This window comes from Sylvia atricapilla, chromosome 1, assembly GCF_009819655.1.
Source record: "Sylvia atricapilla isolate bSylAtr1 chromosome 1, bSylAtr1.pri, whole genome shotgun sequence".
NCBI lineage: Eukaryota > Metazoa > Chordata > Aves > Passeriformes > Sylviidae > Sylvia > Sylvia atricapilla.
This window is the reverse complement of record NC_089140.1, coordinates 129,431,791-129,457,362: the sequence shown is the minus strand read 5'-3', so window position 1 is coordinate 129,457,362 and position 25,572 is coordinate 129,431,791. Positions and strand designations below refer to the sequence as shown.

The 25,572-nt window shown below is 40.2% G+C and overlaps 1 protein-coding gene across 2 annotated transcripts; it reads right to left on the bottom strand.

Annotated features, from left to right (window-relative positions):
• Positions 1–2,757: 2,757 nt before the first annotated feature.
• Positions 2,758–25,327, bottom strand: ESRP1 (epithelial splicing regulatory protein 1). 2 transcript variants are annotated; one of them, XM_066333597.1, is made up of 13 exons: positions 25,017–25,327; positions 24,683–24,811; positions 23,736–23,849; positions 21,194–21,308; positions 13,814–13,912; positions 13,657–13,711; positions 11,675–11,785; positions 11,456–11,588; positions 11,328–11,370; positions 9,599–9,900; positions 7,845–8,069; positions 5,710–5,896; positions 2,758–3,844 (listed from the first exon to the last, which is right to left on the bottom strand). In XM_066333597.1, exons 1-13 carry the CDS (start codon positions 25,146–25,148, stop codon positions 3,672–3,674), a joined length of 1,818 nt encoding a protein of 605 aa, XP_066189694.1. In that variant the 5' UTR covers positions 25,149–25,327; the 3' UTR covers positions 2,758–3,671. The 2 variants fall into 2 exon arrangements, with proteins under 2 accessions (XP_066189694.1, XP_066189685.1); XM_066333588.1 differs by having other exon boundaries at positions 5,698–5,896; positions 25,017–25,326.
• Positions 25,328–25,572: the final 245 nt, after the last annotated feature.

Sequence of the window (25,572 nt, the reverse complement as noted above, 5' to 3'; positions counted from 1 at the left end):
AGCTCAACAGAAAAAAGACACATAATGAAGAGTCCCAGGTTCAGATATTTGATTTAAAACATTTGAACTCCATTTGCTGGACAGCAACTAAAAGCCACCAAGTGGCTTTTATATCCAGTGAGCCCATCACTGCAGATGTGATTTCATGCAATCCAAGCTGACATACTTAGCATAAAAATAATAATAAAATCCCAAGATTTTAAGAGCTGTGGTCCAGAGTGTTGATGTGATGCTGTTAGTACAACTTAAAGATGTTTTGTTTCTGGCTGCTGCTGTTTCTCCATCTGTGACAGAGCTCCCAGGCTAAATACACATATGGTTGTTTCCTAACCCAGTTCTGTCAAGTGATGCTGGTTAGCCAGACACAGATATATAAACAAAGCAGCTGGCGGCATCTCTGAATGCTATCACCCACCTGTACCTAGGTTTGCCAGTTTTAAAATCCCTGTAACTTAATTGTGCTTCAATAAGAATCTGAGCAATAATCAAGGTGAGAAAAGACTTGTTTCTCGCGATGATCATTACTGAGAACTGTCCATCACAGAGAACAAGTGAGACTTTCTTCTAACCTTGATTATTGCTCATATTGGTCATTTTACTTTTATACATACATATTTCTGCATGTATGCATACATAAATATTAATGCTATATGTATGTTGCACATGTATATACTTCTACAAGGTTATTAGTGCATAATGAGAAAACCCATACCTTATCCAGAGCAAGAAGAGACATAAGCAGACAGATGAGAACATTAAGACATTGCTCTATATTTCCTTGTGCAGTAAGTGTCAGAATCATACCTTCATCACATAAAAAGACCTTTTAACTCAAACCACTCCAGTGGAGAGAACTGTAAACACGGCACAACAAGGAGATAAACCCCAACTTAGCCACTATTTGACAAACACATTGTGACAACCTACACTCTCAAGCAGTACCTGTATGTCTCAAGACAAGCCCCACAAAGGTGTGAATAAACAAGTTTACTTACCCACCTTGGTTCAATAGCACAAGAATTTACCATAGGACACAGAACACAAGAACACTCTGAGTTATTTCACGTTCAAGGACTTCCTGAGCCAGGTGTGGCTTCTGTGTATTCACTAACTCAGTGAATTTCCTGCCATGGAATTTATTTAGTTTGTTTGAACCTCACCAGGTTTCAGTTTCCATATCATATTTTGGCTATGAGTCCTATAATTAAGAAACTCCTCTTTCCACTATGCTATTTAAAATACATTTTAAAAAGTAAAAAGCATAAATGTATTACTACATATATGGATTTTGAAAGACACTTTTGAGATTTTAAATACCCTACTTAAAAGTGATAAAAATAGCATTAGAACTCAATAAATACAATAAGATTCAACTTTGTTTTAAAACTGTTTACCCTGTAGCAATAGCTTTCAAGTTTGTATATAGTAAAAGTTTCTATAGGATATGTTAGCAATTGCCAAGCAGTGCAGTTATTATTTCCAATGTACATGCAGCACCTAGTACACCTAGGATTAGATGAAGGAAAACTCCTCCCTTCCATGAATCCTACTGTTCTTTCCTAAAGGCTTGGGACTAGACAGAGAAGACCACTGATTTATTGTCAGAACATGCTGCCAGATATAATTACAAGCTGAACAGTGATATCAAAGACTGACAGATCCCGAATAACTTGCTCCCCCTCCTTTTCATTAGCAGTTCACTCAAGCTATTTTAATAGCTTAGAAGGCATCCATCTCTGATAGGTACTGAAGACCAAACAATTATCTCCCTCCTTTCCACCATTTAAGCCGATTTCTGTGTGGAAGATGGAGCTGGACTAATATAAAGCAACCTGACCTTGCAAAACATAAGTTATAGAAGCTTTTGGCAGCAGCTCAAAGATGGTGATTTCCACAAATATTCACCAGTTAGATTTATGAATCATTGTCTGATCATTACCAGCTCTATATTGCTTTTCCTGGATTTACTTTTAAATGGAACACTTAGAAAGGAGTATCCTCTGTACTTTCTTGCTGCACATAGTTTAATTTTTGAACAAAACTTCAGTACCAGAAAGTTCTGAAGTTCTGACTGCTACTTCCAACGGACCCAATCTTTTTGCATTCTGGACAAAGCACAGGAACTTGCCCGAAAAGCAGTAAGAATTCAAAACAAAACATGTCCAAAACATCAGCTACAAAGAATCACTATGTCTATTGGAGTATATCTGTATGTGTAGATCAAACATCTACTCTGGATGGAAAAGACCTCAACACCAAATCTCATAGCAAAGAAACAAGCCAATTTGACTCCAGAAAATTTTCCTTGTTTAAAAGGGTAGTAATTGTAATTGGCAGAGAAGCTACGTAATAATGCTTTCCGAAAAACAGTGAACAACTGCCAGTTGTACAAGAATATAAAAAGAGTATTCTGGGACTTGGGATTAATCAGTCTGTGACCAACATACATGCCCACAGCCCAGGCAGCCAGTGATGGAACACATGTGCAATCTCACTCAGTGAGCAATCACCAGGGCTTGACATTCAGCCTGCAGTGGCCAGTCTATTCTTATCTTAAGTAAAACATGTCAGTAACCACAGACTATCACGCCTGCTATGTTTTCATGAAATATAGAACTGTTATTGAGAACCTTGTTTTATATTGCCAGTGCAAGATTGGAATTTTATTTTTCTTAATCTTACATTAACAAGGCTGAATTTGATAATATTATCATAACCATAAATCAGATATTGAAGGTACTATAGAAAATCCATTAGTGAAGGAAACATTTTAATAAAAAAACCACAACAGTCAGTTCACAGACATATAGGTAAAGTAATAAGAAAACCTTTGTTATCTTACAGGTATTGAAGAGCTCATATTGCTTAACAACTTCCTAAGTAGCTATTTGGTCCCTGCTGCAAAGATAAACTTGAGTTATTTAGCAGATTTCCTAGCAGATGAGAAATGGTTTATGGCTTAAAGGAAAAATGGCTGCTTCCAAGGCCTCTTGACTGCAGAGGGTAACAGGTATCCAGAGATTTTGTTCTGTAGCAGATAGCTAATATATCCAGAAGAATCAAAAGCCCTTTGTGAGAGGTGCTTATGAGGACAAGAAGAATATATGCCTCTATATGCTTTACATATGCATTCAGTACAATACATATTCATAGAAGTAAACAGTTTTCATCATAAAGTCAAAAGTTACTTTGTTACAAAAACAAAGAGGCAGTATTTCAGAAGTTAAGGCAGTCCCCAGTCCACCCATTCTAAAGAGGGGCCAAGGGCTTCTTTATGGACATGGGAAGGAGTACTGCACACATCAATTCCCACTGAGGGCATAACAAAGCAAACTAGTAAGTTTAAGAGGAATGTTGGGTGAAACAAAAATAAAAATATCCCATTTAAATGAGTCCCAAGGCAAAAAAACAAAACCAAACACACTAACACAACCCCCCGCCCCCCAAACATTGCTACCTGCAATACTCTAAAACTTGGAAAATTCCTAGTTATCCTGAATTTTTCTCCCTGAACAAGATACTGAACAAGCTGTTCTTGGCACCACAAGTCCTTAGCAGAGCAGACAATATCACCACAAGTCCTTAGCAGTTCTTTTGTGAGCTTTGTGCATTTGCTGGAGAGAATAAGGAAAAAAAAGACTTCTTCGTTGCGGCTTGGGTTCTCGTCTGCTTTACCTGGGATAATATGCTGTGTAGTTCATGAAGAGCTGAGCCCCAGCAGGGTAGTAGGCTGTGGAGGGCTGGAGTGTTCGTGGGTTCAGAAGCATGGATGGCTGATACAGAGCAGCTTCTGTTGGCACAACTGCAGCAGGAGCAGGAAAGGAGTAGGCAGGGGGTGAAAGGCCTGCAGGGAGCAAATGGGAAATAGATTAGGACCTCTGAAATCACAGAGCTAATCAGGACCATATGTACACAACTCCACAATACATCAAGAACCTTCACAATCTTCTCATCCTTGCTCACCACAGAAAATAAACGCAAGCCACCAATGTGAGTGTGACTATAAAGTGTTGCGCCCAGCCTCCAGTCAACAGTAAGGCAAAAAATACACAAAAAGCCACCTCTTGCTTTTTTCATTGCAGGGAATAGGGTCTCTTTCTGATATACAGGTCAGTTTTTACTTGTCTAGGCTCAGATTTTAATGAAGTCTGCCTTCAAGAACTACGAGACTTCTCCACAGAAGAAAAACAGATCTTTATCATGGAAGTTAACATTCAACAAAAGAGAGAAGACTTTCATCCTGGTATTGCTTATACATTAATTAATCAACAGCAGAGTAAGAAAACTCATGGCTTTACAGCTTGAAGTGTTAACACTAAATTTAAAAAAAGAACAAGCCAAAAGTGCACTTAGTGCTGTTTTGAAAAGATGTTAGGCCCTAAATGAATTCTCACTGATGAGAGTTCACCCACTTCTTTGCCTTCCTCTTCTCCTCCCCACTGCCAAATAAGTGAATATAAAGCTCTAGATAAAGTCAGCCTTTAATTTTGCTTTTCAGAGTTACAGCCAGCATCTCACGGTATTGTAAAATGTGGAATGATAGGCCCAAAAGGCCTTATCTGAGGAATGCATCACAGGTATTTGTAATTGGAAATGGGAACACTGACACCTGTCTGTTTCCAAAGTTTGTGACTCCAGACCAAGAACCTGTCCTAGGAGCTCTCAGAAGGTTCCAACCCATCTGGAACTGCAGGGACTGTCACACATAGGATTATCTACTGCTGACACCTGCTCAAGATACTTTCATTGAAAAAAAAAACCAAAACACTGTCACAAGGATTAGCTGAAGGTCTACTTGCACTCAAAAGAAACTACTCCCAGGAAGTTATCTGCTGTACTGGCAGCTCTGACTAGCATGTAGAGGACATTTCTTAAAAAGTACCCCACCAAAAAAATACACTTGCATAGAGATACAGAGAAAGCTACTACTTTACTGCCTTGTCATTTATGATTTTGGAAGCAAAGTATTATTTTTCCCATAGGCTCAGATTTGTGTCACAGATGCTTAGTAAATCAGTAGTAAATTACGCCCTTAAAGCCTTTCCCACATAAGTTGTGTAAAAGTCACTGTTCATCCTAGTAGCTTTGAGAATCAAAATTTAAAAGGAAATACAGATTTCCTTTTAAATCTGCAATCCGTTGAGGCAGAACCCATATGTATTTCACTCCCACAAAGCCAACCTCCATTCATATGAACAACAAAAAGCAAAGGAAGAGCTCAGTCAGTTGCAGTTCAAAAGGCAGAACATGTGATTAAGTCTCAAAGGGGAGCATAACCTATGGTTTCTCAAATTAAGTTTTGGAAGTGAAAAGGGAAGGTCTTTTAATTGAAATGTTTACTGTGATGAAAAAATGTAAGTACAAATCAGTTTAAATGCAAAACAGTTCTTTAAGGTCTAGGCAGGGCTTAGAAATTACTTTTCAGAATCATCACTTACCCCAACCAATTAAAGTTTCAGGGAGGGGGAGGGAAAATTTGCCACTAGAAAAGCAAAAGTAGTTCTTCAGTCATAAGAATTCACCACCAAAGGGAAAAATAATAATTGCAAGCTAGTGATGATTTAAGACAAAAGACCTTATTTTAACACCCCTATTTGACAATGCTTTCCAAGAACCAGGATCAGAGTCAGCAAAGCAGCTCCAATACCTACCCGCACACAGTGTAGAGCGTAGTGGCAAGACCCAAGCAAAACTTACATGGTAACTTACATGGTGGTGGGGACAAGCCATTTCGATTTAAAGTGCCCCCCATTAATACAAAGTTCATCTCTTCAGCAGAGCATTGAAAGACTTCAACATATCTGTCCTTCATAGTCTTCTTATGACACTTCTGTGCAGCCAGGAAAGCTCGATCTGCAGATTTCATCTGAATGAAAGCATCTCCTGATGGACGCCCCTACAAACAAGGCAGACAAAAAATGTTTCTGTAGATTCCATGAAGGAGCAGCATAGCAATAATTTTTGATGTTATAAGTAGTCTCTTCAGTCATAAATACATTCATCTCCAAAGTCATGTACAATCAGTCTCCCTGAGCACTCATCAGCATGTTTAAGCTCTCCTCCCCAAAGTTCTTCCCACTTGTGATAACTTCATTGTACTTATTCATGCGTTTTGATTAAGCTGCATTGCAGCTTGTTACTTCTATATCCAAAAAGAAAAAAAAAATTTACACCTTTAAGAGAGACTAATTCAGTAGTACTTTGGTGCTTTGAGACCCGCCCTTACAAATTTACTACAAATGCAGAATTAGAAAATCTAGTTCCCATTTATCACCTGGGATTTTTAAAATTCAAGCATAAATGCAGTCAATGCTCATTGCTAAAAAAATTGTTTTAAATTTTGTTTTTCAAAGACCAACATAGGCTGAGATGTTTAGTAGAGTACTAACTAGCCTAACATTTGGTATGAGCTTGCAGAAAAAAAAAAAGAGAGACATATTCATATCTGCAAATGAGTGGGATACGCCACTGGAAGGAGTTCTTTTAGTCACATGCAGCTGCTGATTTGAAGTAGCCAAAACTAGAGAAAGAGCTGAAGCTGTCTCTAACTTAAGTTCTGGGACAGTTCTTCTTGTTTTGGAGGGACAATAACTTTATCAACATCCTTTACACAGTAATTCATGATTAGAGAGTTGAAACCTGGGAACAGGGAGAAAGATAAAAATCTAGTAGTCAGGCAAAAGCAGTATTTGGGGAGAAAAAAAGTCTGATAGCTTTGCGCAGGGCAAGGGTGGCAGACAGCCCTTAGGGTTATATGCACACCAATTTCTTCATCCAGTTTCTTTCATTAGTGCTGTCGAGGGCTACTGATTTACTACTGTAAATCATTACTTGTGCTTTAATAGCTGTACTTTTCTTAGTCTCTCCCAGCACTGCACATTCATTACAGCTTTTTAGCTTTGTCTAGGTCAAGTCCCCACAGACACAGGAATGTCTTTAGACAGACACGTACTGAATAACTACAGTCCCTTCTCCATCCCCATATTCCTGAAACACAGAAGTCCTACTTCAGGACCAGAAAGTATTTTTTAGTTTTGATTGACATTAAGTCTAAGCTGAAACGATTTTAGAACTATCATTTTTATAGAGCAATAATCAGTTTGTTCTATTGAACCACTCATAGCATCTCCATAGGGTTAAAGGACTCCTCCCTCTGAAGTCACAAGAATAGGAAGATCACAAGAAAGCACTATGCTTTGTCTTAAAGATTTTGATAGAAACTGCTTCCAGAAAACAATGGCAAAGATGTAACACTTTATACACATCAATGAGCTGTTAATCTTGGTGCTTAGCTATGACTGTTTAAAGAAAGCAACAACACAGGAAACCCAAAGTTCAGTTTCTGACTTTTGACTTAGGAATTCCTGTCTCTAGAAGGGTGCAGTTACATTTGTCCTCAAATATGCTTGCGGAACATTGCTCAGCAAGACAGGGACAAACCATTCCTCTGACAGCTAACATTGCCCACACTCGTGTTTAGATGGCACTCCTCACAAGGTACAAGAGGAATCATGTGTGCTGTTGAGCAAGACCCTTCAGTTCAAGCCTCCTACAGGTCAGGATCATGGCTGCTGTTCTGGGAGCATCAATCCCTCCAAGTCTATGGCTTAACTTTCAGCACATGGGTGGGTCTGAGTGAAATAAACCACTCTACAGTAAACGCAGCAACTGGCACAGCAGGATTCAAGCCATCTATTGCCAGTATACTTTTAGAAGAGAGCTAGAGGCCCATTAATACCATTAGTGCTAATCCCAAAGGTGCTTCCCTATCGATAACGTCATCAGGACTGTATTCATATACACAAGCCTTTGGCAGAGTGGCGAGAAACGCTTTGCCTACCAACCTGGTGATTTAGTACCATGTGAACTCCATGGGTCCGAATATCTGTAGAAAACTCCCCCAGGAATTCCAGAATGTCCTCTATAGTAGCAGCATAGGGAAGACCACGCAAACGTATGCAGTCTCTGATATTGGTGGGAGGCACAAATTGTTGAGGTAACACTGGAAGAATTGGAGGTGTAGGTGTTGGGAGAGGAATGAGAGGTGTGGAAGAGTACCTGTTCAGCACCTGTGCAAAACAAAAACAGATTACAGAAGCCTCCTGACTCATTCTTCAGCTTAGGAGTAAATGTAACCCCAATGCCACCTGTTTTCACTCTGGGTAGTATTTTAAGAAACAAATGAGCTAGATACAAATATTACCTGTAAAACATCTGAATTCAAAGCACTGTGCTGTGGTTTAAGCTCAGAATCTAATACACTTCTATAGTCATTCTACAATAAATGGTCATGCTAGTGCTTTAAAAAAAAATTGGTCATTTTCTCTTGAAAAACAATTTCATTTCAGGAAATTTACTTGAATAGTTCATGCAAGTCTCAACAGAGATCTTAGAACATGAAAACTTTAAATTTACTGTATTTTTATTGTGAAACTATCCTACAACATTCTACCACCATCTACAGAGTCACAATGACACTTCTACCCAAAAATCTACCCTCTGCAAAGCTTTAGTAGAGTTTAGGAACTAGAAGCACATTTCGCTACCACACATTCCTAACTGTGCCTGCCATACTCCATTCAAGAAACATGAGGAGCGTTACCAAGTCACAGTACCTGTGACACTTACACTTTGGGACTTCTTGTTAATAATTCTAACAGCAAAAATCCTGTCTGGTGAAAAGTTCCCTGAATATTCAATTACTACTTCTGAACTCTCTCTGAGCAAGGTTAAGATTTATTCGCATTTATACAGCTATCAGAAGGTTTTACTAAACAAAGAAACATATGAGAGTACTTGAGAAAAATGCAATGATGAGTGAGCACTGCAGCTCTGCCTTTTCATCACTAATGCCACCTTTTAAATGAGGAACTGAAATCTCTACATATTGGGGAAAACAGAGCTGCATAATTTCTTGGATATAATGACATGGCTGTGATTTGCATCATATATGATACCTTTTAGAATAATGTCTGGAAATTATTTACCTCAACCGAAGCTCTACAAATCTTTTTTTGATACTTCAACAGTCCACTCAGCTCTCCTTCCTTTCCCTGACAGCCTTCCTGGTCCACCAAGCCCTGTTAAGCCAGACTCTTCAGTTTCAAAGTCCTGCCACCCTCTGCTAAGTAGCCTGTGCTTGCAGAAGATGGCAGAGATCTGCCCTTAAAGACAATTTGTAGAATTCTTCAGATACACTGGAGAGGACAAAAGGCTTTGCTTTTTTGTGTCAATGACTAAAGATAAATCTTTTAGCTCAAGATTTGATGCTAATTACTCCTTCTGAATAGATCACCATTCGACTTAGTCAAATTCAGAATATGTAGTGTAAAGCACTAGACCCACATCCACATTTTACAAAGGTATTGGAAGACAAAACCCCAAAGGTTTCTATACAATTGAGAACACCCTATACCATAAGATCTTACATTTCAAGGGAGCAAAGTCTCACAAAAATTCAGACAATACTCATTCCAGCAAGAGTTAAGACTAAGATAAAAGAAGCTTTCAAATAAAGGCTAAGTATTATTTGTTTCCTCTACTGGCAGGATAGAAGTCTGGACTGCAAAAAGCCAACATTTGAAAGGTTTGCACCTACCTGCTGAACTTCTGCTGCAGTGCTCCGAAAGAGTTCAATGTACCTTTTCCCCAGCAAATCCTTGTGCTTCTTCAGTGCATTTTGTGCATATTCCTCACAAGCAAACAAGACAAAGGCATCCCCTGTTGGCCTGCTGTCAGGGTAAGTGACAAACAGGACTCCCTCCTTTCCTCCTGTTACAGGGCAGTGCTGGCCAAAGAAAGTCAGCACTTCTTCTGTCGTTACATTGAAAGGAAGACCTCGCATCCTGACAATCACCTGGTTTTCTTTCGACAAGAACTGTGCAACCTCATTGGAAGTACCTTTAACAAGAAAAAGTACAGAGGCACTTCAGTCTAGGCAACTATATAAAATCATGAGCATAGCTAAATCCCTTCTGCAGGCAGTTTTTGAGCAGGTAGAACAATATTTGCTTCTGAAGTCAGGAAAGATGACTCTGATGAACTAGATATATTGTACAGGATGCCTCCCATTAAACTATTATAATGTTACTCCATCATTTAGAGGAGATTAATCTTTATCCAAAGGAAAAATAGGAAATACTTGCAGTGTTCAAAGCCCAAGGAAATCACAATCTGTCGATGTTTCTGTGAGCAGGACCTGTGCTACTCTGCCCCTTGTCTAACTACAGAACACCTCTGGCATACTCTGGAGCCGTAATATATGGCAACCAAGTACCCAGATCGTTGTGCTGGGGAAAAAAAAAGTTGGAAGAGCCTGTTGAAAACAGCTCAGGGATTTCCTCCTATCGTAACAGAACTGCCAAAGTATGCCAATTCTACTTTCAGTGTCTTTAGAAGACCAGTGATGCTCATAACACTACCTTATTCAAAGGTAGCTCCTAACCAAATTCCTATCTTAATATAGTCCTTTCACTTACAGCTCTCTTATTCTGCAAAGTTTGGTTGTACCAGACACACACCATTCTTCATGAATGTCACTGTGGAATGAATGGTATAACTACTACCAAACCTATCAGCTATGCTGACAGCTTAACCTCTTCCACTCTGAAGCCTCAACCTCAGATATACAGTTAGCCAATTACAAACCTTGGCCCAAATCTCTGTCTGGAAGCACCGAGGACCTTAAAGTAGTGCAGAGAAAACAGCTTATTGGTTCTTAATTCAAATTTTGTATGCTTGCAGACATGAATGGAGGAAAAGAGATCAAGAGCGTTTGAATAGCAAATTTTGCAGCCTTTCAATTACCAGCAAATATTTCAAGATCCCCCTAAATAAGCATTCCCCCTAAATCCTCCCCATTAAGTCTGAGGCAAAGATTTGATTTGAAGAAAATCAGTTCCATAAATGCCTTGTATTTACATTGTGATATCTGTGATTTGTTTTATGTGTTTAAGCCTCCACAGCAACAGCAGTTACATTGTTTTGAAAAACTACTCTGGTTTCATTTTTTCAGCAATCAATAACATTTAGATTCCCACTACCATGAAGACGACCTAACAAATTAAGTTCATATACAAGATCACTTTGCCCAATCAAATCCTGATTGACAGGCTGCTTGAAAATGGCAAGAACGTGGAAGGAGAGGCAGACAGATAAATCATGGAACATATCTTGGACTGCTGCTAGAACATATAGTAATCAATACACCAGCCAACTACTTGTTCAAAGACAGAAAAAAAAGGGCCACATTCAACAGGAGAGGTTTGCAGCCAAAAGTTAGAGATGCTGATGGAACAAACCACCCCTTTTCATCCCCTGAAAATTACCTCCTGCAATTTTAAGGAAGTCTTCACCTGTTGCTTTGTACACCTAAAAGAAAGAAAGGAACATGTGATTGGCATGTAATTTGGATTCCTTTTGAGAAGAAGATTTCAAAGCCCATCACGTCACCCACCTCTATGTATCGGTTCCCCATGTGATGCTTGTGCCTTTGTAGTGCTAGATCTCGATGCTCTTCACTTACAAACCTCACAAGAGCCTCCCCATTCCTCCTACCTTGGGCATTGAGACAGAGTGCAGCACCTCCTCTGCAAGATTTAAATCAAGAGATGAAACTCCATGACTTATGCAGCTGAAGAGCTACAAATGTACAAGTAAATTCATAGCTACTAACTTGGCAATATTTAGACCTTTGAAGAATCTTGCTATGTCCTGGTCAGATGACTGCCATGGCAATCCTCTTGCTCGAATAACAGCATTGTCATCCACAAGTTCCATCTTGCTGCTGCAGGTACAGAAAGAAGTAATAATGCAGAGACATCTGCCTCTAATATCTGCCACACACCAACCTGTCTGCTTGTCATTTGTACTCTGGGAACAGGCTTTCTGTCCCTGCTCTATTGTCTGCTGAATGGCAATGCCAAGGCAGTGAGGCCCAAGTGCCACCAACAATTGAAAGCCACTGTACAAGTCTCTCCAAGGCAAAGTCTACTTTTTTAAGTTGCCGCTTTCCAAATTCCTCTTTCCTGCTTTACTGCATTTGCTCTTTGAGCTATCATCACTTTAATCATATTCCAAATTTACTTCCCTCTCCTGACATCATTTGTGCTTCTCTGTTATCTGAAGAGGATTACTGGTATAAAAATCAAGTACTTGCTGTTCTAATCTAGCTAGGTAGAAACTGAAGTAGAACAATTAGATGCAACAGATTAGTGCTTATCATTTGTACTGTGACAGTGTATAAGAACCAGTCACAAGCCAAGTCCAAATCTGTTCAGGACTGTACTGTGCACGCACAGGACTTTGGCCTGAAGAGTCAAGCTTTAACATTGCTGGTTCAGGTCATCACTGTGCTCCTAGAGACTAATATAGCTAAAGGCTACATTGGCTGCTTAGCATGGGAATAGCTTAGCCACAGAAAGCCAGGTTTAATTGGTCATTACTGCAGTCTCTTTTGTTTTCTCAGTTCTTGAAAATGTCAAGTGCAACAAAATGCTCACAGCTACCCAGGCCTGCCTTTCTGGCTATTGAAGGAACAGCTTTTTTGCACGGAAGAGTTTAAGTGGTGTATTAAATAGGTGAAGAGCTGTTCAGTAGTAGAGGACTCCCTCATACGAAAGGGAATGGTATGCCTGGAGGGTTATGTTTCTCACTCACATTTCAATTTCTCAGATGGCCTTTCTGTAGCTGTCTGTCTCAAACTGTTCCCCCTTGCCTCCTAGTTCTGTACTTCTCGTTCTCTCAAATAAAATGTGACTCTTCCACTTCATCCCAGAGTTTTGTTAGTGAAAAGGAAAAAGCTTAGAACAAACAAGGCTGAACATAGCCCTTGAGCTAATCTCTCTGGATACTTTCTGCCAATGCTGCATTTTTTCTTACTTTTTTTGACTCAAAAGTATAAGCGTCATCTACCATTATGACAGATCCGTAATCTGAAAGAGGGAAGTGTTTGTACAAGATGGGAACATAAATAAGGTCAGTTTTTAACACCAGTATCATGTGATATTGGAGAGAAATCATTGAGAAAACCACTGAGAAAAAAAACTGTATTTACACACAGAAATAATACAGTTACATTAAAAAAAAACACAACCATCCAAGCAACAAAGCAGGCATCAAAAGCAAATAAATCTTTATGTTTAAAACATATTTGGGAATAAGAATCACCATTAGATAAGAATCATCATAAACAACAGAGTGGTAGCACAGTATTTCTGGCACAATATCTTTATAAAGTGTTTCTTCTGTATTAGAAAAAATTATGTATACGCAGTAGCTGTGTAGTAAATTGCAGGAAGAGTGCAAGAGTTAGTAACTGATAGGGTTATTTCTGAAACACTGCTTACATTCCCTGTCACAACACACTTAGTGCCCATTATAAGTACTTACTAGTAGAACACAGAACTCTCAGCAGCTAATAGGCAACACTGAAGACTAACAAGAACACAGACTTGCATCTGATCATATACTGTCTGTTTCCTTTCCCACTTGAACAATCTAATCGATTCCCACAGTAGTGGGAAGGTACATAAATATAACAGTAACAACTACCAGCAAATTAGGAAGAGAGAAGTACAGCTGATCTAAACAGTAACCTTAAACAAAAAGTGATGGGGCTTAAAACATGCGCAACAAGACGAGGGAGGAAGTACTTACCAAGGCCCACTTTCAAATTTGTAGTTCACCCTTTCTGGATCTGAAAATCGGTGATCTAAGAGATACAGCACAAGTTATTTCCTATTTTGTCAATGTACACGACAGGCAGCAAAACCAAAGAAGGAATAAAGAAAACTCATTCATTGTAATCACTTACTGTATGGTTCAGATATTAATGTTAAAATAATATTCCCCATATCTTCAACTTGAGAGGCTCCATAAGGAAATGCTGGACTGTTCTTGTCAAGATTTAAATCTTTATGCTGGAGTTAAGTCAATCATCACCAAACAGATTTCTAATTGGCTTCCTGCTAGAGCAACACACTTTCATGTTGTCCTTGTATGTTGCTTCTTAGGGGAAGATTTAATCCATCTTCCTGCTGCTCTGCCTTGGCCTGTAGTTACTGCCACCTGCCGAAGTATAAGGTCACTCCAGGAAGTGTCTGGGGACATGAGACCCCATAATAAGGACATGTATTTAATATGTCCATGAAATATGTATGCTTGACAGATACACCTCTGCATGTGGAAGAGACTGGAGTCCTGTCCTCTTTAATTAACATCCTCTTTAATCTTCAGGGGAAGATTTAGGGCAGGAGAAGAGGCAAATTATCAACTAAATGCTCCAGAAATAGAGGGATATACCACATGCTTTTTGACCAAGTAAATCCCAAACCCGAATAAGTATCGTACCACTTCAACAAAATTCATAAATGACACCTTGTTTAAACCTTGCCTATTGGAAGTTATAACACAAGTTCTGTGCTGTTGCACAGAAGCATTTTGAGAATCTGGTTAGAATCTACCAGCCGTGTTTTGTCAAGAGGCAGAACGGAGCCCCACATCCCATAGCTGCAGTCTGAAGGATTTTAGAAATGCTGCAATAGAGAGCAGGAAGCATCCTGTCCAAGGAAGTCCATAGAAAGACCAAAAAACCCCATCACATTTATAAAGGGAGGCTAATCTAAGTTGCATATACTGTCTTTTTTCAGACAACTGTAAACAGTTCACTATGGTATCTCCTGCTTTCCATCAATTTGCTCCTCTTCAACACGAGGCTACAGGACTGTAAGATTATTTACAATTCTACCCCATTATTTACGAAGCAAATTTTTAAAAAGGTATTTTCCACTGAAGACTGAAGGGTAGAATAAATAATCAAGAACAGAACAAAAAATAAGGAAATCTGGGAATAAGCATTGCACTTTTTACTTGCCTTATCAGTTTGCATCAAGACTTCAGAGCAAAAATGAGAGTTTCTTAAACAAGACCCATCCTGACATGGAGGTACAGTAACACAACACATGGAAAATGCTAAGTGCGCCAATTAATTGCCCACATGACCCCCAGACTACATTATACACATTTCAAATGCTCCAGAGCCTGAATTATGATGTTCAAAAGTTGCTTCATTGTCAAAGATAGCATTCTCCTTTTAAGTGGAAACCTGCTTTCTCCATGTAGAGATGAGCAATATTTGAGTTTTCAGATGCCTCCATGAAGTGGAGGGAACAGAACAGTTTCTGTTAGAAACAAACACCTCATACCAGCTTTGTTGTATCATCCCATCAACAGGTGAGCAAGCACCAATTTCTCTGTGAGATGAAGTCTTCCCTATTATTTGTAGGATGACTGCAAGTCAGTTCTACAAAACCGATTTTTTAAAAAATTGTTTAACAGCTGCCTTGTTGCAAGATGAAAAATAATTTGTACTGAATTAATGCATTCCTGTTCCACAGAAAGGACAGGAAAGCTGCTGTGCCAACAAAAAACACTTCAGGCTAATTTGATTTTGAAGCTTTGCTGGTTTTAAGTGTGCATTGGAATATGGAATGTGAGAGGATGATGCTTAGCCTCAGAAGAACATTTGAAGCTTAAGTGAATTATCTTACTTTAAAAACCAGAATATTTAAACCAGTGATTTCTCCCCTCCAACTGCTTGACTATAAATAGTTTGCTAGTCACTGTCCTTACCCTCCTCCACCTAGTACCTTCTTTGGGGTAAAGTACTGCAAACATTAAATAGTTTTCTTAAAAACCAAGCCAAAAATCCTGAGCAGCTCCAAAGCATGGTTTAAGAGATTATGACTATTACAACAAAAAATTTCTTCATCACAGTTTCTCTTCCTAAGCTTTAAACAAACTCAAGCTCACCTCCCCCTCTGCCCCCTGGAAAGTGGGGTTGGAAAGAAAAATAATCCACAAACAGAGTCTAACAGAGAGGGTGCCTAAGCAGGGCCACACAGATGCTTCTGGACACCTTGTGATTGAGAGCAGAGTTGTTTCTCCCTTTCCTGGCACTGTTCCCCCTGCAGCACCTAACAGCTCCACACTGGGCTTGGGCAGTTCATACAGTGAACCAGAAGCTGGTACAGGTGTTAGAACCCTGGTCTTGCCTGACCAAGTTTTATGAAGATTTTGGAAATGCGTTTCCTCTGTCAAAAGTCAAGAGAAATTGGGCAGGAGTCTCAAAAGCTATTCCAGCAAGGGACATGCATACACATGTGCTTGGCTCTTAGACTCTGCAGTCAGAACTGAAAAGACATTTCAATATTTCCTTTCTGCTGAGCCAAAGATCCCAACAAGTGATCAGCATTCAGAGACAGGAATGCAGCAGTGTGAAAGGGGTGGGAATGTGAAGAGAGGCCATCACACAAGGAAAACAAACAAGGACCTCATCCCACAATAATTTTCTTCAGTGAAATTTTTCTGAAGATACTGGCCCATGGGAAAAGTAGTTCCTGAAAATGCTCTAGTGCCAACAGAAGCTGGTACCAGTTGTAAAACACAAGGAGTCAGTTGTGCCAAACTCTAGAGAAATATAAACACAGTGGAGGGGATGAAGAAAGTCATCAACATTATTGCAGGCATAACCTCACACTTTCATCTCTGATTAGTTAGAAGCGCAGCTTTTAGGCAAGATTGGAAAAGAAAACTATTAGTTTTCTGCATATTTTAAAGAGCATGCTAAGAGAAAATTGTATTCTAATGAACAAGATGGATTACACAGAAGTAGACATCTATGGACAGAGGCACTAGAAATTACGATACTTGGGAAAAAATATAAATGAAATAGTGTATAAACCCTTTATTCTGTGAAGGCATAGGAGACCACATGTGTCTGTGCACCCATATTTAAAGGATGCCTCTCCCAAGCATTGGAGAAAGACAATTACAGGGGATAATCCAAGTTCACATTTAAAGAAGTGTTAAAAACCAGACATGGCTGTCCAAAGCTAATATATGCAGTAGCATCCACATGTATATTCTTAATGAAGCAACAAGCAAAAGATAATCCCAAACCAGGGAAAATAGGAAATAACAAACTACCTAATCTTGGTGTGCAGCTGTGGTACCACCTCCTGCAACACTCAGCGAGTTAAAGGGAGCAGGAAGGAAAGGCATTCTGTATCAAGGTGGCCTCTCTAACATGGAAGAAATTTCTAAATCACTTTCTCAGATGCATCACCACAATTTCACTCACTGCCAGTGCCCTCCAAGACTTATTCCTTCCCACTGTCTCTTCCATTTCTCTTTTAACTGCTTTCTCATTGAGCAATTAACTTAACCTGAGATGACATGAACCAGCATCGCAATTGTGCTCTGCACTGATCCTTTCCCCTTGGCTCTGTTTCTTATTTAAGTCTCTTTAGACAGAAGATTACATCTTTCCACATAATGCTTTGCACAAAGGTAATATAATATTACCCAGTTCCTGAGTACTATCACAGGAAATACAAATAGCATTATCCAAGGTTCTCAGCTAATAACCAGTTATGGGCTTTTTGCTGCCAGAGTTAAGCACTATTGCTTAAAATTGTGCTCCACATTATTGTTTCTAAGACACTCAGGTAAAAACACAAAAACAAAACAAACAATAAAACCCCAACAAATCAAGTTTCAGTACTACAATATCCAGCACATTAAACGAGCTGTTCTGGAGTGCTCCTGAGTTTCTACAGACAACACTGGCAGATACTCCTAGAAAGAAGTTATCCTCACACATCCAATTCAGAAGTGAGTGGAGCAAACCAAGTACTGGAGGAAGCAAGAGCTATTTGCCATTTAATGGCTTCTGCACACCCAATCTCGAGGCAAAGGATGAGTCTTCTGCAAACCTAATACGAATAGTCATGCAAGCTTTATTCACTCCACCCTGAAGGCACTCACAGGGTGAAAACTGGCTCAGCAAGCTTTGCAAATCAAGAAGTGTAGCAAGTACGGGAGGTACAGAGGGTGCAAGAACAACCCTGCCCCCTTTGTATGCTTACAAATTTAAAAAAAAATGTCGACAGACTCAAGTTCTTTTCTCTGCTGGAACATGATCACTTCTCTCAAGTTTTGTTACTCAAAATTTCTCATAATTGTCCTGCTGTCATTACGCTTACTCAATTCTGACAGTCTGCCAGAAAACTGTCTCATACACAAGAACTGTTTTGACACCATGAGTTAGGCAGCAGTAGCACTCAAGAGATAATTACAACTAGTCTCAGTTCTGCCTTGGTACCTTGAATTTCATAGCATTTTAAACATTTACATTTTAAACATAAACAATTTAAATATTTTAAACTTTACCTTTATCTAAATGAAATGAGTGGCTGTTTGTTGTGAAATGTATTACTCCCAATCCCTGCAAGAAGTTAAGATTTGTAAAGCTTTTACCTGAGCTCTTCAGTTCATGGTTTCATTGCTGTACAAAAATTTCAAGTAGCCTCCTGAGAGAGTAAGTCCACAAAGTACTTTCTAAAGGAAGAATAACACAGCCAGTCATTCAGTCCACTATCTCTATGCTTTTTTACAATACTGTGCTTGCCTTGTCTGAAAGAAATACATAGCCAAGCACCTATAATCCAGTGTGCTGTATACTGAAATATGTATCTGGAATTGACTGTGCAGTAGGAAGTTATCTCCCCTGACAGCTGGAAACACTAGTGTACATTCCCCATTTGCCTGCAATTTGTTCTTTAATCAAGTGACCCATCAAAACAAAAGCTTTTAAAGACTTTACCTTAAATTACTCTAGATTAATACTCAGCTTTCTTCTAACTATTTCATATTACAAAAGTTTCCTCTTACTGATCACAACCAGGTTACACACAGATAAATGGAGATGCAAGTACATAAAGGGATGTCCCCAAAAGCCATTCTACTCCTGCATCTACCAGTCCGGAAATGCAGGTCTCCTAAATATCTAGTCAGTACCTTAGCTCCATAAAACCTTCTATCCTCACTAAATGCAAATGTATCTGGCACACTATAGTTTCTGTGGCAGAAATCATAGAAGATTCATACATCCTCCTTAGTTGTGAGGCCAAGAAGCTGCTCTTTCTACAAGAATAGAAAGAGCTTGATCAGATTCTATGCACTAATCAGCAGCTTCATTTCAACCTACTGCACTTATTTCTGATTTGTTTTTGTGTCCACATCCCAGCATATCCATAGATGAAGGAAGAAAAGCTAAACAACTCTGAATGCAACTTACAGAACTAATCTTTAGATTCAGCAGGTGCTTAAACAATCTTTTTATCCTAAACATGACATACATATCCATGGTCTACAAGTGCAATTAACCTATACAGCTTCTGACACTGAGAAGATTTGGCTGATATATTTCAGCAAGGTGAGGAGAAAGAAAATTATCATATTTATCAATAAAAGAAAACCAAAAATTGTTTTGCCCTTTTTGAAATCCATATCATCTGGGCCCACACAATAATAGGGGAGAGACAGTTGATTTCAGTCATATTGCATAAACATAGCAAGTTTACAAATAAGAGCCTCAGCAGTTACAAGACAAGCCACAAAAATAAATCTAAGACCAGAAAGAAACTAGGTTTATACACCTTAAGAAGCATATCTTATCCAGAACTCAGACTCAAGCTGATTGCATTTGGATTAGCTTCCAGTAACTTGGAGAAAATATTATTGGCAACTGCCAGAACTACTCTCAGGTAGCACTGACTCTTTAGGGACTTCCTGACAGTCAGGTGACACAGGGTGGTCTGCCCCTCCTTTCCCAGCAGGCAGGGAATACACAGTCCATCAGCATGCCTTAGCTGACCAGTGACACTCCAGGTAGCTACAGGTATACAACTCCTTCCACAGTGGAAAGGCATATCCCAGACATTCACATAAGGAGAAACCAAGGGCAACTCTCTGAAACAGCTGAAGTAGCTCATTCTCTTTAATTTCTCCAGATTATGTCAAAGCATTCCCTACACAATGTATTAAGTTATGGTAAAAACTTTAAGAAGCCTCTATCATCCAGTTTCTATGCACCACAGCATTTATTTCACTTTTCTACATAAAGATTCAGAATCCTACTCCAAGTGTACTGCTTTCCTTCAGAATACAGGTCAGAATAATTTTTGCCCCTTCACTAGTAAATATTAATAATAATTATAATAATATATAAATAAAATAAAAATTAAAATAACAAAGCAGACCAGAATGGTAAAACACAAAAATCCACTCCATATATATATATATTTTATGCCCCCCAACAAGTACAAAGGCCAGGCAGCACTAGTCCTGCAGCAAAAGGCACAAAAAACTCTGAAGCCACAAACATCATCTCTTAATGGCAACCACTGCACAGACACAATAAGCAAGTCAGAGGAAAAGTTAATAAAACTAATAGCAACATCAACCACCAATAGCAAACACAAACATCTCAAATTCCTTTATTCCTCCTTAGTACCTGACTTTTGTGACCACTACTTCAATAGCTCAGTAACTCTGTGTCCAAGAATATTTTTGGGATGAGGACTGAAGCTTGCAGTAAGAGGGGAGACTGTGCCAGGGAACCACAGGAAAAAGGCACAGCCAAAACACAGCTTCAGCTTTCAAGCTCAGACTAGGAAAGAGCCAGGCAAGATGGGTTACAGACTACCTCAGACTATTCAGAAAGTAATTTTAGATATTTCAGTAGTATTTTCACTGAAAATGAAAACATACTACTGACTGCATCTTGGTGCCAGCCAAGCCTCACCCAGTGAGGTGTAGCATGTACACCACCTAGGAGACTGAATATCACATGTTCCAACAGCATCCCTGCCTTCATTTCATTCCTGTGCTAGAGATTCACTACAAGGTCACATTAAGACTAACCATCTCCTCTCCTGAAAATTAAAGTGGTCTCCCAACATTTGCTCTTGCCTAAAATAAAATGAAAATCTAACTGACGCTATGAAACTCAACACCCTAACTTTAATACTACAATTTTCAACAGCAATTTGAAAAAAAAAAAAAATGTGCTGGTTACACTAAGCTGTGAAGTTTAAAGAGAGTCAACTATAAAGATGGTAGAGAAAACATAGAGAAGTCAAGAAGAAATACAGGACTTTTTCCACTGAAGCATTTGTCCTCATATGCTTTTATCTTTATCTTTGTGAGAAAACTCAGTACAGCTCCGAGTCACTCATTAAAGTTATACCATCCCTAAACATGTGTTGCAAGCATTACTCATGCACCTCTGTCCTAAAATTCAGCCAAGACTGTAACAGCAGCAGAGACACCATTACTATTAAAAGGATACATTCTGTCATGGCTGCAACATCGAGTTTGCTAACTTCAGGTGAGCCAGGACAACACTTCTTGAACTCTTTCCGCAAGTCAAAAAAGGAGTAGAAGCATTCAGGCAGTAAAATGTTCTGTAAAAGGAACAAAGTCAGTTAGGGTGGGTTTAACCTACTTTGTGACTAGACATCAAATGTTCTAACAATATCTTTAGAATAGATAGGAAACACAAACAGTCTTTGCTACAGAGAAACTCACATAGCTCTTCTTAGCCAGGTAAGTACATTCATAAACATTTTTGCTTAAACGGCTTTCTCCTTATATTGTTTAATAAGAAAAATGTGTTTTTCCACCACCAGAGAAACATTTGCCATTATTAGTAGAGCTTCAAATCCAATATATATGTAGCAGAGCAAATGTCGCCTATTGCAACATTTATCATCAATTTTTGATTGCAATTTTAACTGTATGAAGCCAGAGGGTAGTCCAGTTTCTAGAATTAAGCAAAATTTGCAAGCCTAGCAGATATTTTAGTTTATAGAAAAGGCTGTTTTCAGAGAACAGTCACACTTCAAATATTTATTTCCAACAAATAAAAAAAAATCTGACTGTGCAGAAGAGGGTTTGACATGGTGCAGAGGTTGTCAGCCTATGCACGGCAACTGCAGGATACAAGCCAGAAGCAAGTTATGTAGCTCACTATAAGTCAGTGACACCTTCCTTGCCCCACCACTACATCTACCACGTGCTTTTCAATTTTTTGGGGAGTGGAAAGGAGAAGACATGGAGAAGTTTTGGGGGCAGCTGTTGAAACCAATGCAAACCCTTACTCCTTTAGTTAGCTCTTCACCCCAGACAGAATACTACTTATTCCTTCGGGCTGTTTGTTGCCATCAAGGCCTTTCTAGACTACACATAAAGGCTCTCGGGGATTTAACAACTAGTTAGCATTGTAGTTAGCATTAAAGCAGGCAATATAACATAGCAGCCTATGTGACAGCACATTTAGGGGCCCAAAGAAGGCAATTTAGTCTCTAAAACAAATTCTGCTTTGAGAACATAAGAGCTTATCTTAACATACAGACAGGTGTTTAGGCAAACGATACTCTTTAAAGGCTTATGAAAATATAGACGGGCTTGCCAACATTCCCTGCTCTAGTTTTAGCATGATTTTCTTCTTTAACGTGAAATGAAGTTCCATACTTCATTTATGTTCTTTTCGAATGCCTGATGCCAACTTATTCTCTAAATACCAGGAGTTGCTGGATGGCTTAAGAATGGATCTCTTAGAAATAAACATCTTCTCAAGAGCCTAGAGATTTCTGCCTATTTGGATTTTAGTGATCCCACACTCCAATCCCTGTGTTAGGATATTCATCAAAAAACTATTACAAGTGTCAAATATCTGGTTTATTTAATCTACAGGCAGCACAAAGCAAATTTCAAATGAACAATTCTTAATGAAACAACAACAGAAGATTTTGATGAAGATTTGATTTCTGTCTGTGACCCTGTGATGATACAGAAAAAGGATCCCTGACATCAAACCAACTTTAATTGTAGGATGTGCCCCTTCTTTTAGCCACATGATTTAAATGGATGACAACTTTTACTTTATTAGCCAAGAAGAAAGTCTTAAAACTCTGTTTCCACATATTCACATGTTATATGTCATGGAAGACAAGTTACATATATAAGAACTGTCCCTTCACTGTGAATAATACTCAGTTTCTCTTCTAAGCCTTAAAAGCTATCAATACTTAAAGCACAAACATATATTACAACCAAGCTCATTCGGCATCACTTTTATAACAGCACACACTTGCAGCAGTGTCCATTCAAAGTTGGGGCAGCAAATTGATGCACACAGAAGTCAGGTACAATGAGAGGAGCAGAACAGCTCAGTTCATACAATGCAATGCATGTTCATACCAAACCACAAAATGAGGTATTATTAATATTGAGCCAGTTATTTCAGAACCAGAGAGACTCACATATTGCTGCAACCCTATCACTAACGAAAAGCAGGCAGGGCTTCATAACACTGTTAGCGATTGGGCAACTCTGAAGTTATGGAAAACTCCAGACTACAGGACTAATCATCCCTCATAGCCCGCCTCAAACTACTGTTCAGCTCCTTACAAATACGAACACCGCCCTTGGAGTGCCAACTGAATACCCAAAGATTGAAAGTTGCTATAACTAGGCATGAATGCAAAATTTCAAAAAACAGTTAATGGTTAAGATGGTTAATTATTTAGCAACAATCCCAAATCCCACCTGTTAATGCTGTAGAAGCTACAAGTACTGTCAATATGCTGCTAATTTCTCAAACATTTAAGAGCATCGTCCTTCTGATTTAACTTAAAAAGGTATTTCAAGACAGGGCACTGTATATGCCTTCCACACAGACAGGCTCTTTAGCCTGATAAGCACATTACATATGAGCAATGTTTGTGCTATTGTTGTGTGGAGGTACCCTCATACTAGAGTAGTTGATTTGTTTTGCAAGAAATCATATAAAGCACATTAAGAGTCAAAGTTAAGCTACAACTACATACCTTTTTAGAAGCTTCAGGGTGTAGAACCTGCCTAATGTGCAACTGTCCATCAGTACAGAAACAGAAAGAAGTACCTACACCAATGTTCAGCTCATTGCTCACGGACTGATTAAACTGTTGGCAGGAACAAGAAAAGACATACATGTTATATTACAAGATCAGAGTAGCTCCACTTGGCAGTGTCATCAGTTGGTAACATGTTATTCCTGGGCAGCAGGAACATGGAGCTAGAATTCCTTTTCATAAAAGCCTACTCCTTCACTTAATGTAAATTTGTTTCTTACTAGCTAAACACATGCTAACTTCCATGATAAATCTTTTCACAAGGAAACCAGCCCTTTTCCCCTTGTAATGAAATATGGCTACACAGACAGACCACATCACAGAGGAGAATCCTTTTCAAGATTGGCAAGTGCACTGCAAAGAGACAAAGCTGCCTGCAGAGAGCCGAGGCAGTACTGGGGCAGAAGAGCTTTTCAGACAGGGCACTCACGCATATCAGAAAGAAGACAGGCTTCCAGCCCTACCTTCAATGGGAATCACACACATTTCCTTGTTAATCTAGAGGCTTCAGTAGCATCAACTTCCAAGGACTGATGAGCACAAACCTTAACAGGGGACACCTAAAGCTGCCTTCTTCCAACACTGATTAGGGCTCACCCTCAGCTGAGACTCACTCAGGATCCAGCATGGCAGGAAAGTAGGACAGGAAAACAGATGACCCTAACCTTCCTCGCTTGGGGTTCAGTTCCTCCCAAGGCAAATAAAGAAAAGGCAAGGAAGGAATGCCCACAAAGCTCTACACATACAGGCTTCCTGGTCCACACACGTCCTTGGTGCTCCCATACCAGGCTCCCCTGCTCTGATGGTGTGGATAAGCATATGATGATACCACCTCTACCCCACGGGAGAGCTCCCAAAGGCACTCAGCAGTTACGGTGTGTCACCTGTCTCAATGCCTGCTCCAGCGGCGGAGCCAGTGCCAGGCTCTCCACATCCACTTGGGTGATCTCCTGGCACTCAGCCGTCAGTTCTGTGTGGTCAGGCCGGACCAGCACGTCATGCAGGTGCCCCAGCTCCAGAGAAAGCAGAGGAGGGGGTGAGTCAGCTCTCCGGGCTGGAGGTCCCCACCTGCAGCACCAGCCCCTGCCCTCCACCAGAGCTTGCTCCAGCCTGGGACACCCATTACCAGCCCAGCGCCGAGACCGCCCTGCCCACATCCAGCACGGCAGGCGCCAAGGGGAGCAGCAGGTCGGGGTGCTCCCTGTCGGGTGAAAATACCTCCTTACTCCTCAGGTCGACCACTTTCCACAGGAGCTGGAGCAGCTCTCGCTCGTCTGAGCCCAACCTTGCCCCGTTGGTGCCCGCCGTAGTCACGAAGAGAATCACCAGGTAGTCGGGAGACGCCGTCATGGTGCCACCGGGCCAGTAAGAGAAGATAAAAAGGAGGAAAGGAAGAAGGGGGGAAAAGAGAAGAAGCCGGAAACTTTCCTTGCCCCAGGCGCTTCCAAGCGATACCCAAGCGGCAGAACCCCCAGCTGCAGCCTCCCTGCCCAAGGACCTGGCGTGGGGGAAGCGCACGGCTCCCCCCCCTTTCCCCACCCCCTTTTCCCCGAGGTGGGTGGTAGCCGCTCCCACACCAACTGCACCCCTGGGAAAGGCGCAATGGCTGCGAGCTTTTCTGCGCGGGGCCGCGGCACCACCTGCCCACCCCCGGCCCACGTGGTGCAGGTAACACACACCTGGCGCCGCCGCCCATTGGCCCCGGCGGGCGGGGACGTGGCAGCGCGGCGGGGGCGGCAGCCGGAGTGCGGGGCCGCGATTGCGGACGGGACGC